Source organism: Perna viridis, chromosome 9 (genome assembly GCF_037379345.1).
Source record: "Perna viridis isolate PV_CMFRI_1.1 ecotype Kerala chromosome 9, ASM3737934v1, whole genome shotgun sequence".
Taxonomy (NCBI): Eukaryota; Metazoa; Mollusca; class Bivalvia; order Mytilida; family Mytilidae; genus Perna; species Perna viridis.
The window spans coordinates 41669685-41686884 of record NC_142453.1 but is presented as its reverse complement, the minus strand read 5'-3'; the positions used below and the strand labels follow the sequence as shown (position 1 = coordinate 41686884).

General features: G+C 34.0%; 1 protein-coding gene across 2 annotated transcripts; it reads right to left on the bottom strand.

Annotated features, from left to right (window-relative positions):
• Positions 1-3211: 3211 nt before the first annotated feature.
• On the bottom strand, positions 3212-16398 carry LOC148608575 (uncharacterized). Of its 2 annotated transcripts, XM_088543898.1 has the most exons (3): positions 15977-16398; positions 7595-7803; positions 3212-4881 (listed from the first exon to the last, which is right to left on the bottom strand). In XM_088543898.1, exons 2-3 carry the CDS (start codon positions 7611-7613, stop codon positions 3278-3280), a joined length of 1623 nt encoding a protein of 540 aa, XP_088400024.1. In that variant the 5' UTR covers positions 7614-7803; positions 15977-16398; the 3' UTR covers positions 3212-3277. The 2 variants fall into 2 exon arrangements, with proteins under 2 accessions (XP_088400024.1, XP_088400023.1); XM_088543897.1 differs by lacking the exon at positions 7595-7803.
• Between the last annotated feature and the right edge of the window lie 802 nt (positions 16399-17200).

The window sequence follows — 17200 nt, the reverse complement described above, 5'->3', positions numbered from 1 at the left end:
GAAGAGTTAAGAGCGAAACTATACGTATTTTCAAACAATACTGCGTGAAATGATACACTTTTTGCTTTATCCACAATAACCCCATACATAATGACTATATACATTCGTCGGCCAAAGAACAGGATTTGATATGGTCTTAATTCTACATACAAGGATTGATACACTTTTTAGAGAAAAGATGGGTTCTGTTTTACGTTGATAAAGACTTCCCTTTATGCTTACATTGTTTAAACAAACAATGCATACACTTCGAATAAACTTGACAATAAACAGATATAATTTTCATTTAGTTTTGTTTTTGTATAATAGTAATTAACAAAAATTGTATAAAAACAAGTTAGTTTACAAAATATTGATAATGCAAGCAAATTTTCTCTTTCTAATCAATGATGATACTACTTGCTTCTTGTTCTTATTTTATCTTAATATAACCATACGGTAGTTCCGAAATCTTGTATTATACATGTAACTTATTTATCTAATGACCATAATGTAGTTCTGAAATATTGTATTATAACTTATTTCTTATTAAGAAAACAACAAACATCTGTTATAATATTATCAGAAGTTTCAAATTCCATAGATTTTGTTTTACGTTGAAATATAATACTTGTTTTCATTTCATTTTGTATTGTTTTCATAATATAAAAAAAATCATGAAATAAAAAGTAAATTAGGGTTCTTATCTTTTTTTACAATTATTTTGTTTTCCATTAAAATAGTAACAAACAGCATGAAATTTCGCCAGAAAATACATCTGTATTTTCGCTCGAAAATAGATTTCACGTATTTCCATTGGCATCATAAGATATAAATAGCTTTACATGTTGGTTATAAATACAACATTCGTTTCCTGTATTTGACATCTTGGAAACTAATGTAGTAATTATCAGTTAGTCTTGATAAGTATTTCGTTCTTGTGAGAAATTATAAATGCCATGGAAACAGAAGTGATAGTGTAAAATGTGGAAAATCGATTATCACCACATACCACTGGAAACTACGACATTTATACACGAAGATTTTTTAATGCAAAAAATTGAAGATTGATCATTATATTTTTTTCTGTTCACTTTAATCGCCACCCCCAACCCAAATCAGACAAATTGAAAGTACATGTATGATATATAGTAAATATCAATATAGTTCATCTCTAACTCCGAGTAATTTTCAATGCAAGTCGTTTCATTTACATTTTAGCTCACCTGGCGCCCGTCATCGTTGTCGTCCGTCGCCGTTAACAATTTTTAAAACTCTTCTCCTTTGAAACTACAGGACAAAACCAAACCAAGCTTGGTATGAATGTTCTTTAGAGTATTCTGTATGGAAATGATGTGAGGATGTTTGATCCGTGCAAAAACATGGCCGCCGTTACTAAAAATAGAACCGAGGATCATACAGAAGTTTTTCGCATTTATCTACAAAACTCTTCGGTTTAGCCAAAATTTGACAGGATAAAAGTGTTCTGCATGAAGAGATCTATCCCTGGCGAAATTTTCGTTTTAAAAATTTATGTTTTTACAGTTTTCAGCAAATATCTTAAAAACTATGATAGATAAAAAGAAACTTTCAATTAATGACTAACAAATTCTTCTTTTAGTTAATATTGTCAAATACTCCATGTTAGACTTATTGCCCTTGAAAGACAAAAAATTAAGCATATAAACGATTCAGGCTAATCTTGATCTGGGTGCGCTTTCAGAAGAGTTTCAAGACTAATGTAGTTTTTTTTTTTAAAGTTCCCCCTAGTCTGTTTTTTTCCCAAAATTTTAAGTGGGGGAGGGGCGGAATACCGAATCTCATTCAACATTACCTGACCAGAACATGGTCTCATTACTACAATTGTTTGTTGAGGTGTTTTTAATGGAGTTTTTACATTTACTATTCTAATTTGTTTATAACTTCTAACCCTGACCAAAAATATGTGTTTGGTTCATCAATATTTGATTTTTATGATACCTTTAATATATTGTGTAGTTCTTGACGAATGGACTTGAGGGATCAAAACGTACTCGTGATTCCTCTACCTGGCAATTTATAGTATTAGAGTAGATTTTTCGTTTTTCGACCCAGGTTTTAGGTAGTTTGGGAGGGTTCTCTTTAGGTCTTTTTGAAACTGTATCTTTTTCCTGGAATGGCTTCATTAATTCATACGGGCAAACTTTTGGGGCAATGTTTTACAGTCACATGTAAATTTTAAAGAATGTTGTGAACTGATGTGACATAAATAAGTACTAATCTTTTTTACTTCAGTACAAGTTCTAATGTTATATTGAAAAGTTAGAAGACGTTTGGAAACTTGGGATATTTACCTTTATCATTTGATTAACTAAAAACCTCACACGGTAATTACCTACATTGATGACATCAATTTTTAGTAGGAAAACACATCAAGAAAAAAAATCCAGGTAAAAATATATCAATGGTACTCTCAAGGGCAACACCTATAATCCATCATAGTTTTCCTTTTCTTTTTTACTTTTACCCCAGATTTGATTTTTAGGAGCAACTCGGCGACGGTTTCTAGAAAATCAGGGGACTCTTACTCTACCGGTGCACCTGGTTCATGATCCTTGATTTTGCTTCTTTGTACGTATCATTTTGGTTTCCTTATTTTGTTCTCTGTCTGTCTTTGTCCCTGTATGGCGTTCTTTTGATATACTCTAGATTCTTGGTTCCCTTAATTACTCTTCCAGACCGAAATATTAGGTATAATCTTGAACGTTGAACAAAAGGTTGTTGATGAATCATTCAAATCATTGTTGTGACGTAAATCTATGGCCAAAAACATTGGATTCTTTTTTCTAACGAATCAACGGCATTGTATCTCTATTAATAACAGCTTTTCATAATGGCAGTTTCAGTTCCACTGGAAAGTCATTTATTAGGATTTTCCAAACTTTTCTGGATACAAGTCAGGCACTTAAATACAAGCAAACATAAGGTAATTATACCAATAGGAAGTTAAATACAAGTTTCATCTATCATTAAATGCATCTCTAAGTACTGGTGACTCTGTACATTAAGATAATTGCACTATTTTATCGCTGGTTTTATTATGTAGGAGTTCTAATGTTACGTCGATTTCTGATAAAATGCAATAAGATTTAAAGAGCGTGCTAAATATCATTCTGATTTCTGTTAATCTAAATTGGGTCTGAATATATCTTTAGTGTGTACTGATTGAAAATACCCAGAATAAAATTATAGCTCAGTTTTGAAAATTTAATGATAATATTGAATTCAGATTATGATTCATTGTTCGGATACTTTTTAACTACTGGCTAGTTTTTCCTAGAGATGAGTTTGAAAAGGCGGAAAGTGGTCGGCTTGACGGGAAGAAAGTCCTAGATCGATTGTCTGAGGAGTGTGGGGAACCAGTTGGATTGACCGTGAGATCAACTAATGTTGGCGAAACAAGAACACTGTCCATCGAAACGGAGTGTTTTCTCTTCCATATGGGTGTAATTCCATTCTGCGTTTTGGATCGTAGAAGCAACGGAACGGTCGGAGGCTTTTTCGGCAAGCCAGAGAAAGTTGTATTAGTATGATCAATACTTCGTCGAGGCTTTATCATCTGTTTTGGTGACGGAGGACTTTCTTTCCACTGTCTGTTGATAACTTTGTCATTAACAGCAAATTGGGCCTTCTCGCATGCTTCTATTCTTGGGAAAAGTCTAGAACACCTAGCAACTACATCCGTCAACCTTATTTGTTCTGCTTGTTTTTTCAACGATGTCACTTCCGCTTTAACTTCAGCTGCATCACGTGATATAATAGCAGGAGCCTGTTTCAATATATCATCAATAGTTTCCTCTAACACACATCTTCGTGTTTCAGTGCTCTCACGGAGTTCAAGGAGAGTCTTTTCTATACTAGTAGACTCGTGAACTACTAAGCGTTCTATAAGTTGTTCGAGTCGTTTACAATCACCAGAGATTATTCCCACTTCTTTTGTTGCATCGCGAACCGTCGTTCGATACAGGGCTAATCTTTCTTCGAGTAATTTAACTCTCCCTTCCAAGTGATGTGTCTGTGACCTCAATGAATCCCCTTTACTATTAACTGTATCGCGATTGTTCTGCTCTACTGAATGTCCTCTACCATTTGTTTGCGATTCGTGGAGACTTTGTAGCTCTTTTTGTAGCTCTAATGCTTTTCGTTTTTCTAGATTGATCTGATATTGGAGAGTAGCAATATGTTCACATTTTGACCTAAACTCTCTTGTTTGGTCATTAAAATCAGCTTTGATTTTCTCCATGTGCTTTTGCATTTCGGAACACTTAGCTTTATACGCTTCAATTTGATCACATAGCTCACCATTTTGTTTCCTGACTTTTTGATATTCTCGCTCTTTATCGTCTACAGCTAGTTTGACTTTGAGTAAATCTTTTGCCAACTGGTCCGTGTTAATCACATTTTCTTGGGCTTCCTCTAGCCGTCTGAGTGTCTCATCTTGATTTTCAATAACTTGTCTTTGTTCCTCAACCTTTTTTTGATAATCCTCAAGTTCACCCTGAAGATTCTTAACTCTCAACTCAAATAATTTTATGTTTCCTTTATCTGCCTCATAATCCTCAAGGAGTACCGAATGTCTTTTTTCCAACTTCTCACCACGCCGTTTATAAACAGTAGCTAAATTCTCATCACTAGATTTGTAATTCTGAATTATTTCATTCTTAAAAGCAATTTCTTTCTGCAACTGGTCTATTGTCTCTTTAAGTTGAATACTACTAGCATTGTGGGTCGCTTTAAGAGTGTTGTACTCGAAAATCAAATCCTCGTTATCTTGAACTAAACGATCATTTATGTAGGTTTTCAAAGCTTTCAGTTCGTCCTTGGTTAGTTTGTTGGCTAGTCTCTTGTTCTCACGAAACAGAACTACAAATAAACAAAAAAAGAATCATTCTTTATGGAGTGAATGCACAGCACAAGTAAATAAATAAATTAAATACAAAAAATTATCGAATGTCAACTAATACGATGCATGTAAAGAGATAACATACTTTACCTTACGCTCAGTGAAGAAAAGACTCCCACACGTTTTCAAGCACTCAGTGAGGCAAAACTACAAACGTTGCCTAACGCTTAGTGAAGCAAAGACTAGACTACAAACATTGCCTAACACTAGGTGAGGCAAAGACTACGAATGTTAGCAAACACTCAGTCAGGCAGACTCTTAAATGTTGGCTAACACTAAGTGAGGCAAATTCTACTAACATTTTATAATACTCTGTAAGGCATAGACAACAAACATTGACTAACACTCATTGAGGCAAAGATTGCAAACGATTCCCAACACTCAATGAGGCAGACTCCTAAATGTTGGCTAACACTCAGTGGGGAAGACTCCTAACTGTTGGCTTACACTCAGTGAGGCAAATACTACAAATATTGCCTAACACTCAGTATGGCAACGACTACAAACATTGCCTAACACTCAGTGAGACAAAGACTACAAACGTTGCCTAACACTTAGTAATACAAATACTACAAACATTACCTCTCACGTATTGAGGCAAAGACTATAAACATTGCCTAACACTCAGTAAGGCTAAGACTACAAACGTTGCCGAGCACTCAGTGAGGCAATGACTACAAACATTGCCTCATTCTTAGTAAGGCAAAACCACAAACGTTACCTAATGATCAGTGAAAAAGAGACTTCACACGTTGCCTAACGCTCAGTGAGGCAAAAACTACACACGTTATTTAATGCTCAGTGAGGCAAAGACTACAAACATTGCTTAACACTCAGTGAGGTAGAGACTATAAAGTAACGTAGCCCAACGCTCAATGAGGAAGATACTTCACACTTTGCGTAACGCTCGGTGAGGAAGAGACTTCACACGTTGCCTTACGATCAATGAGGCAAAGACTAAACAAGTTATCTAATGCTCAGTAAGGCAAAGTCTACAAACTTTGCATAACGTTTAGTGAGGCAAATACTACAAATATTGCCTAAAACTCAGTACGGCAAATACTACAAACATTGCCTTACGCTCAGGAGACAAAGACTATAAACATTGCCTTACACTCAGTGAGGCAAATACTTCACACGTTGCCTTACGCTAAAAAATGAATGGATTTCACACGTTTCCTTACGCTCAAAAAGGAAGAGACTTCACACGTTGCCTTACGATCAATGAGGCAAAAACTAGACACGTTATTTAATGCTCAGTAAGGCAAAGACTACAGATGTTGCATATCATTGAGTGAGGCAAATACTATAAACGTTGCCTAACACTCAGTAAGGCAAAGACTAAAATCATTGTCATACGCTCAGTGGTGCAAAGACTGTAAACATTGCCTAACACTCAGTAAGGCAAATACTTCACACGTTGCCTTACGCTCAATGAGGACGGTACCCAACACTGAGTGAGACAGACACTACAAACGCTCGGTGTAGCTGGTAGTATTAGTATCACAAAAGAAAGCACAGTTAAACAGCGATCAAGCTGATACTTTAAGTACAGTTATAAGTGACACAGAAAGGATAGATAAGAGATTAAATTTAGATTAAGTTGTCCCTCGTATTGTTCACATATGCCCTCTTGTTGGTTTATTCGGTTAACCGTCTTATAAACAGTTCTCCCTTGGCGATGTCATCTCTACGTCACTACTTGATATATCAGCATGATCGTTGTTTAAATGTGATTTCTTCTAAGATACATGTACCGCCAGCATCACAAACTCAAAATAATCCTAAAGTGCCATGTTAGTCATTTGAGACAACCTCTTAATGGTTATTAGTATCAATCAAACTCTAGAAGCCTAATTTGGCGTGTTTGTTCCTGAAAGCTACGTCCAGGAAGTACTTTTGTGGACAATGGTTTTCATAATGGCTTCCTCTTATTTCACTTTATACAAAAACATGACGAGATATTATACAAGTGACACTTCAACTTAATAACTGTTCAACTCTGCCCACTAATAGATCGACAAATTGCATTGCTGTAACCTAATGTATCGCATTAGGTTACAGCAAAACAATGAATCATTGCTCTCTACACGTGGAACGATTTAATTTAACCAACAAACAAAAGTCACAAAAACGGAGACTATAACAACAATATCTAGCATGCAGAATCAAACACAACAGAGACAACAGACGTCCCGATGATAAACTGAGAGCATAACCTTAATCAGTGTACGTGCATGGATAGTGGTACAGTGGTATTGATTAGCACTTGATAATGATAATAGTATATTTTGAAATCGAGCCGGTTGTTTAATTAGTGCATTATAAGACTTTTAAGACTAATCAAAAGTGGATATTCAACATCGATACACGAAAAAAGCCTGATGGATTGGTGATGGCTGATCTGCATACCAGGGACAAATCGTGATATTGATACTTGCATAGCAATTAAGGTCATGTTAGGTATATTCTGCAGTATCCGATTTGAACCTTAAAAGGAACTTGCATACATGCAGATTATGTTTATAACTTTGTTTGCACTTCATTGAACAATTTAATCTAAATAACACCACATAAGATATATATGTACAATGTATGTGCTGATAAGTCTGGTGTTAATTAAGAGAGAAAAATCTTTATTACATCTGTGTATATTGTTCCTTTTCTACTAACTTGTATCAGTAGTTTTCATAAACGAAAAAGTAGAGCTCAATGACCAATCCAAGGGATGTCCGCGGGTGTGCTTGGGTTGGTCCCCCTTTTTGCTGGAGATTTAGTCATTTTGTGTAAGCATATTGTATGGAATCCTCCTTTTTAATTGTCTGAATCTGAGTCCTCCTTTTTTTTTTTCTTGCATTTTTCTAAATAAATTTCTGGATCACCTGCAGTTTAATATAGAAGTTGAATCGTTTTGTCAATACAATGCATTATTACATTTGTCATTTGTTAATATAATTCAACACTTTCTTTTGTGTAGACAAGTGAGTAGTTTCTCAAACGACAAGCTTTCATTAAAGATAAGCATGAAATTTTAAATTCAGATGGATCCAGCTGGATAACGGCTTCAAATAACAAGTAGTTTTCGTAGTTCAAAATCATCCAGGGATCAAATTATAATGTTAATAGTAATAAACCTAACGATGTTTGTTGTTTAAAATAATGAAAATGCAGATTTTTTTATTTGGAATAATATAAGGTCGAAATATCAAATGAATTGCTAGGTCATCATAGCTTTAAATTATCAATCTTATCGCTATATAAATCAAGACTTGTAATAACAATTAAGGTATAATGTACAAATTATGGTGAAATGAGATAGTCAAGAGGGATAAAAGAAACCTATAAAAACATAAATGCATATGGAGGATGAATGGACGAGCTAAAACATAAAGATACACTACGACAAGAAGAGTTCAAGTAGACTCCTAATCTGCAACTATTTATATCAATTAACTTCACAAAACAAATATATCGTGATTTTCTAATGAGTATAAACAATAAAACAGTTTTGTGTTTGTTTTTTTTTAATTGGAATGCATCCCAAAATTTACGCCCCCTTTCTGTATACGTTTTAATATCTATTTTCGGTTTTTGGAAATGCCTCTGCAAGAGTAATTAAAGCACATTGAGGTTAAATATATATACCAACTTTAACCTCAAACACTTCTTGTGTTTGATTAAGGATGAACTTAAAAAACCCTAACCCTCTTGAAAGGAGTTATCCGAAATATTCAGTGTAAATTTTACCATTATTTGGTGATGTTAAACATATTTAAACGTGTATTTAATTTCATCAAAGATGTTCCAATCAGGATTTATACAAAATTGTGGAGAGTTCCAGTCTTTATCAAATACAAGACGTGTTTGAAGTTAAAGTTGGTAAACATGATAGAGATTTTGGTCTTAATTTCCGTAATGCACAAGTTATATGCATCAAAACGAATAGTTTAATAGACTATAACGTCAATAAATGTACTTTTTGTACAGATTTTAAGTGCATTTGAAGAGTAAATAAACTGAGCCAGCTATAAACATAATTAATATAATATATCTCATCGGTACTAATGTCTCTTTGAATTTTCCTTTTAACTACCGTTATGTAAATATGACACGCCTGCACTTTGTATGTGAAGTTGACTTTCTATAGTAAAAGTAAACAAACTTTTTTGAAAATTATAGAGCTATAATCAGCAAAAACAATGTTTATACTGGATATAAAATATAACGTTACACCAGTACAACACAGTGAGCAACGTTTACTTTAGATTATACATATAGAATGAAGCAAAGACCCGCATCATCAAGGAAACTCTTATTTCAGCCCTTAAATTTCCTTGGTAAATATTGTTTTGACTGAGTCGCTCTCTTATCACAATCCATTTTCTTCTCGAAAGGGGTGGGGCCTGGTATTTTTGTGTTAAGCCAATAGTATATGACAGCTGCGGCAACCACGGTAATGGTCTCGCTCATACCTGACGGAAATGAAGATACCTGTGCAAGATATAAGCGTGTGCGGTTTTAAGTGTGACACAACTATACGTTAACTATACACCAAATATTACATCTACATTTTTAAGTAATGAGGAAATATAGAATATTTTTTCTCTCCATGGCTCAATTACACGATTGTGCGTAAACTTTGACGCACATTTTATTTGATTAAGGAGGTAGACCTAGGGTAAGGGACACAACTCTTACAAATTACTAGAACGTTTGTATTCAGCATTTTAAATCAATTTCATGCAAGTATCAAAGTGCTTGAACTGATTTCATTCTTTTTCAAATAAAAGCTTGATAGGCGTTTGTGATATTGTATAAGATGTAAACATATCACTTATTATAAGAGTTATGTCCCTTACCTTAGGTCTACCTTTTTAAATAATTTGTCTATATAGTATAATGGACAGACGTTTACATGATTAATTAGAAACAATACAAGTAGACGCTTCTCCTATATAGATTTTTTTGTTATAATAGACGAAAGAGGCATGGCGGCGATCCTGTGAAAAGTTTGGACTGCCGAGATAAAAATAAAAATAATCAAATGTAGAGTAACTATCCTTCCAAATCTGATGTAAAATTTAAAAAAAAATCACAATACTAATCGCTATCTTGATGATATGTTTACGATGAAAAACCCGGACTTTGTAAAAAAACTGCTAAAATTTACCCTAATGAATTGGCATTTAAATAAAGATAATATGGACAGTTGTATCTGTCCTTTCTGGATTTGGATGTTTCTATTTCACAAGTTGTCGTTGACGTTTATGTTCACTGCTATTTGTGTACAGATGGAGTCGATTTCTGTCATATGTGAATAGTTTAACATGATTTATTTTACAGCTTGCTTTATGGTATGGAACTTGACTATCATTGAAGACCATGTGGTGACCTTTAGAAGTTGAATTGTTCATTGCGTGGTATATGGCGGATGACTGTCTTATTGGCAATCATACCATATCTCCTATTTTTATTTCAATAGTTTTTGTTTAAGATGATCAAGACACCATGAGTGAGCATTAAAATGTCAGCTGATTGATATTCTATTATAGTGACATCGGATGACATAACCACAGCAATTCTGTCAATAATAGATTCCCCATTTTGCTTGTATTGTATGCAGGGTTTTGAATCATTGTCTCTGGTAGCTTCAAATGTTCTTATTTTGAAAATGTGTATCACATTGATTTTCATATATCGGGTAATAAACATCTACAAAAAAAAAAAAAAGAAAGAAAAAGAAAAAGAAAAACAGACCACATGAAGTGCGCCGGTATGGTAAACGTCACCTGTTTAATTATCAGCAAGAATTACTGAATCCTTACCATTTGCGAAACTACGTAGATGGAATTTTATGTTCGAACAGATTTCTTATATCTACCATTTTTGTAATCTGTAATCGTATGATGTAACTAAAGACACATTGAATGTATGATCTGTGTTGTATTATTACCATAACATTCAATCTTTGAATTGAATTACAACACAATCACCGTGTTACTTTATGGATTTAGTGGGAAAAATCAAAATTGAATGCTTACATAGATCAAACTATGACTTATCCTTGATACCTCTGGAACTATCAATAGAGGAATTGTTTACACAACTGAATTCTTGAAAATAAAAATTCAACTTTTTAAGGTATAATTGTTGGATTTTGCTTTCGAAAATACTATGCAGGAGACACAACTGGATAAACGTTCATGTGTTGGATACGTTTATCATTAACCCTTATATTATAGATAGCACAAGAAACACTGGAATAAGGAGTTCGTTGGATTCAGAAATGGGTTTATAGAAATATCTGCATACAGTGGTATATTATATTATCACATTTAATGCAGTAGAATCAACACGCTTGATATCGACTTGTCCTTAAAAAAAAACAACAAAAGTCGAACCAGCTACTTTGATATTTAGTCGAACCAGCTACTTTGATATTCAGTCGAATCAATTAGTAGATTATAACTTGTGTTTATAAATTTTCTTTAATATAAATGTGTATTCAGTGTTCATAGAGCATTACAGTAATTCACTGTAGTAAATTATTGAACACACAGAGCAAGATAATGATGTATCCATGAATAACACTCACACTTATACATGTACTATATTATTTAAAAGATATTGAGCACGACGAGGCATATGTATATGCATGTATTATAATACGTTGTGTATTGCCATTGACAAAGAGTTGCTGATTCCCTGTTGAAAAGAAAAAAGATAAACACACCGTTTGATGACTATGGTTATCATTTACAGCTAAATGTTTACCTTCCAAAAGGGAAGGCATGGACCAGAACATATCATAATACCTAACGTACCATGTAAATATACTGGCCATAAAGTCATGGTGTAGACTTAATGTGATGTGAAACGCCTATGGTGTGTGATTAAATGTCCTGAAATGTTTTCAAACGGAGGGCAATCCTGGACATATATAAAATACATGTGAAATAGATTCAAGGGCGGATCCAGATATTTTGAAGGGGGTGTCTACATTCTGTGCGAAATTAACCATTTTTTCATAAGGGGAGGGGGGCTCCAATGCAGGAATCTCCCCCTTGATTCGCTATTGAGGCATTATGTTTCGTTGTAACACCCCGTCTCATTTCAGCCAGAACAATGAAGCTTCTGTAACTTTGGTAACAAAATATAAACATTGTCATTTATTTTGCTGTGTCATAGCGCGAGACGTACTTTGTCCATAGATTATATCTGGATTCCCTCGAGGGAGCACCATATAAAAGTGATACTGTCCTATTTACCGCACCATTGTTTATATGAATGAAATTATTGATAACTTGAACCATATTACATTGAATATTATTAAATGAAACTGATATTGTCACGGATAAAAGATTTCACATTAATTTAATTGAATTCTTGAGATGGTCCGTCCTTGAAAATCTTATAGGTCTTGCTTCATAGGACTGATATGTGAAAGCATGACTAAAAGTTCAATAAATTGAAAACAGCATTTAAAAGATTGTGATTTCTGTTACGATTTATGTGACCGTGAACTGTAGATTTTGAGTTGAAAATTATAATATAATGGTTTTATATGGTTTTTAAAAGAACATCAATCCGCGGTTTATCAGGACTAATTCCTTTCTTACTGCTGCAGGACTTGAGGTCTAGAAATGTTTTTTTTTCGAGAACCTCTCTCTCAGCAGATGTCATGAACACAATAAAACACACACACACACACACACACACACACACACACACACACGGGCGCGCGCATTCATTCTGCACACATTAATTCATTGAGCTGTTTCTTTTTCTCCACCGTGTGAAATTAGCACAAACTAAGAACAATATATATATAGGTTTAAACCGACCATAACGATACGTGAAACAGGTGGATTAATGAAAGCAAACATAAAAACAAAACAAAACAAAATATCACTACCATATGAGTATGTCTATTAAGTGAAATTCTTCATAGATTTAACCAACAGATGATTGCACCACAACGTCAGACAAAATCAGTAACACTGTATTATTATTTATATCTTTCTCTTAACCGCTTTTCTAGTTCTCATCGTACTGGTAGGACGTGAAAAAGACAAAAATTATTATTTATTCTACAGCCGGCCAAAGGCACTAACATAGAGTATATTCAGGTAAGATAGAATGAAACATCTTGGTCCACAGTTCAATAGATATATAACAAAACATTAACATCAATACAAGATAATGGCCAATCCGGCGCGTAGCTGAGGTCAAATTGAAGTGTAGGCAAAATTACGGCAGGGGGTCCAGGGGGCAAAGCCCCCCCCCCCGGGAAGCCCCGCGGATATAGCGTTTTAGAGCATCATTTATGCCTCTCCTGGATGTATTTTATCTCAAAAAAAAAAAAAAAAAAAAAAAAAAATGGCAAAATTAAATCCAGGCAAAAGCTTTTTTGCCTAACGGCAGCCACGCGCCTGCCAATAGCCAAGATATCACTAAAACGCAACAAAAATTATGCTTCTTTGTTTCCTAGCACTATGGTCAATATATAGTTAACTTAGACTGAAGTGTGTGTCCTTATCTAACATAAACCTCAAAAGTAGTTAGCGGTGCTGGTCAGCGTATAGTAATCTTTGGTGTCCCGATGTAACGGAACGCCATTAGTCACAAATATTTGAGCACATACATGTAAATAGGAACAAGGAAGAAGAATGTTATGTGCCAAAATTTCGTTATAGTGTCCAAATTCCTGTCAATAAACATATTCAATTATTTATAAATGTTTATATTTATTCAGTTGTTACTTAAAAAAATAACTGTACAGAAATAGACATTCAACAGCTTCCTTATTTTCCTTTATACAATGGAAAACTCCTCAAAATAACAGCTGTATTAAAGCATCGTAAATATTGAATTAAAGTGGACTTTATATAGTCTATACATGCCAAGAGACAGTTACAACCTTACACAATACTGTATCTCAACATTCAATAAAAAACCTATGACACTTCTATATCCGTTTTACGGTTGTATATCGCTGTTTGTGGTAATTGTGCATCCAAATAACTATTCATTATTTGAATGAAATAATACACCCATATAAAAGGTTTTATGACACTCGGGAAAAATAAAAAGGCATTTGAAGTGTATGCCATGCGTATCAATAAATGGATAAAAATCTGCTTTTTCTTGAGTTAAAGTTAATACATTTTATAAAAATGCACAGGGAGGATTATTTGAAAAGATTAAATACAGCTAAAACATATATACAAAGGCTCACATGAGAAGAAGCACTTTTTCTAAGCAGGAGAGATAAAATTTCTATGATGACACAAAATATTTATACAATTGGAAAACTATATCGTAATAAAACATTTGAGTTGCCAATTTAAATTCAAACCATATATTGCATTCTTCTTTATATTAGCTTGTAAAAAGTCTAACAATACCCAATCAAAGATAATGTTATATGTAGGTGTTCTTCCATATGCCTACAAGATTCCCGTGAAGTCTACATAACCGAAAGTGAATCCAACTTGGTATAATTACCCAACGGTTTCAGAAACCATTTTCATAAAAATTCTCAAAGTTAGTACTTCTTAAAATCACAGAGGATTTCGTAATGTTACTTTTCATTACCAGTAAACAGTTTGATCGATAGATGAGTTGGAGATGAATTTGGCGAAATTCTTGCTTTGAGAATTAATTGATACCAGACCAAAGGACTGTACAATATAACAAATCGTTCAAGGCTACATGGTCTGATTTGTCGACACAAAGTTTTACATAGACCAAAACTACTAGGACAAGGGTAATTATATTGTATTAATAGATTTATGTCATAATTTGAAAACTTTATATGGTTGTCACAATCTAATATGATCATTATAATGAATAAGACCTCCATATTTCATTAACAGTCTTCCTATTTCACTGGACTCCATTTTCAACAAGAGCATTGCTGGAATTTTGCATGTAACATTTGCTGTTCATTCTTCCGGGGCACATCAGTTCACCCTGTTTACGAGTGGTTTTCGTGCTGTTCGTTTTTTGGTGTTTACTTGTTTGGTTTAAATTTCATTTAAAGATGTTTAAGGCGCTAGTTTGCCCATTGACGCCTCCTCCATTTTTGACCTTCGGTATTACATGCACTATTTCTTGTAAAACATTTGATCGAAAAACAAGGATCCGTCCCATCTGTATATACATTTTCGCGAGTACAAGTATTTAATTGCACCTGTTTGAGCTTAAACTTTTCGTTTAAGATGTATAATACGCATATCTCTCTCCTATCATTGAGTTTACCACATGTACCAGAATTAATTAATCGATTACACTTTACCTGTCCTTTCATTGTCACACCCTTAATTTATTTTAAGCTCGTGTATTTTTTTATCTCTCAATTTCTGTTTTTTTTTTTTTTTAAATTTTGTCTTTATCCCTTGACCTCCTGTATTAAGTGCCATTGTGTTCTATTGACATATTTTTTTTAGTTTTAGTGGAGTTTGGAAAACAAATCATTCTTATTGAAATAGATAAGATGATTGGGTGTTTTTACGGTCTTGACTATCCTTACGGATCTCGCACGACCGCCCCTTGCGAGGATTCTGTTAGTAATGCCAGTTAGTAGTAGAAGGTAGCCTTCGGGATACCTGACCGAAGAACTCAATCTGAGTATGTCCTACTAGGGGCTGGGCTGCTGTGTTGACGCTCTGGCCTACTCACAGACCCCACATGGGTCCGAGAGCGTTTCCCCACTCTAACTATTTGGGAGTACGTCAACGTGTAGAGTGAAATAGATAAGATTAACAAACGTTGAAGTATAATGCTTAAGATTTTGGCATAAAGTGTAAAACGAAGGTATGAACTTACGCGATTAAAAAATCCGGAAAAAACATGATCATTTATTTCCATAAAAACCAAATGGTTCATCCGTACAAACCCTAGCATATCTTTTCTGTTCCGGTTATTTTCCCTTTTTGGCTTCTATATGTTTTTTTTTCTTGGCATTATTTTGTCCACGTATTTCTTACAGCAGCTTCCCTAGATTTCAATCTTATGACATAATTAAAGAAGTGAAAAGGTTATTAATCTTACCCTCAATTCCTGGTAATCCGTTCATTTCTTCAAATAGAAACAATTGAATGGTATGATAGTTATTGTCCACAAGATCGTCTTATCCTTGACAACTCTATATCCATATATTTCACTATTTAATCTTCACAAAATAAATGATTAATAATTAAACTGGATGTATATATTAAGACAGTGTGATGATCTTTGTTCCGTAATTATACTTCCATACGTAAATATAATATTCCTTTTATCTCGATCTTTAAAATCTCTATATATCGAATAAAAAAATTTCCTCAGCATGAGCCAAGCTTCTGTTTATCACATTCAGGTAATCGAGATTTAATATAGCTTTCTCACCTGGGTGTGTATTGGGGTATTGTTGCAGCTGTCGATCACCACAATGCATATTTTAATATTTTCATTTAATTCTTTTCAGCTGACAAATTGCATTAGGACTGGGAAGTCAGAATAAGCATCCAATCATCATTCTATTTTCTCCTGTGAGGAACGTCTTAAAAATCGATTTTCTATTGATATATGATATCTGTGATCTACAGGACTGTAAACGACTGTAAACTATTTCTTTTGTGTACATGTATATGCACCTATTGATGTAAAGTCATGTGAAATCACGATAGGTAATAAAATTAGACCTGGCTACTAGGAAGTAAACATCCCTGAAACTTATCCAGAATTCTACGCATTTCATTTGAATAAATTATTTTATTCAGATTGACGAAAAAATTCCATTCAATTATTCATTTCTTTACAAAACTGGTACAAAAAACCTTTGGTTTTCAGTAAAACACGAGAATAACTCGGTATTATGAAAACTATCAAACGTCATTTGTATCGGTGTTGATCTTGATGTAGACACAAATTTCTCATGTCAGTCAATATATGTACATGTAGGTCTGACTGTTAACTAAGTAAATTCTCAAAGAAGCACACGAGCTCTGTGCAAAGGTCAATCCAAAGGAACGCTTACTTTAAATATATCAGATCATCTTGTACACATTTTCGAAGAAGTTGAAACCCATTTCCACCAGTACCACCCGACTATATCATAACCTAGAACTACTGACAAGACAAAGTAAGACAAGACTTTATTAAACCTCAAACGCATGCGCGTACATGCGAGTGTGTATAACCAGTATAGATTGCATCCGTGACGTACAAGTTCAGAATAGAACTAACAGTCAGTACAATTCGCATCCAACTGTGACGTACAAGTTGAGGATATAA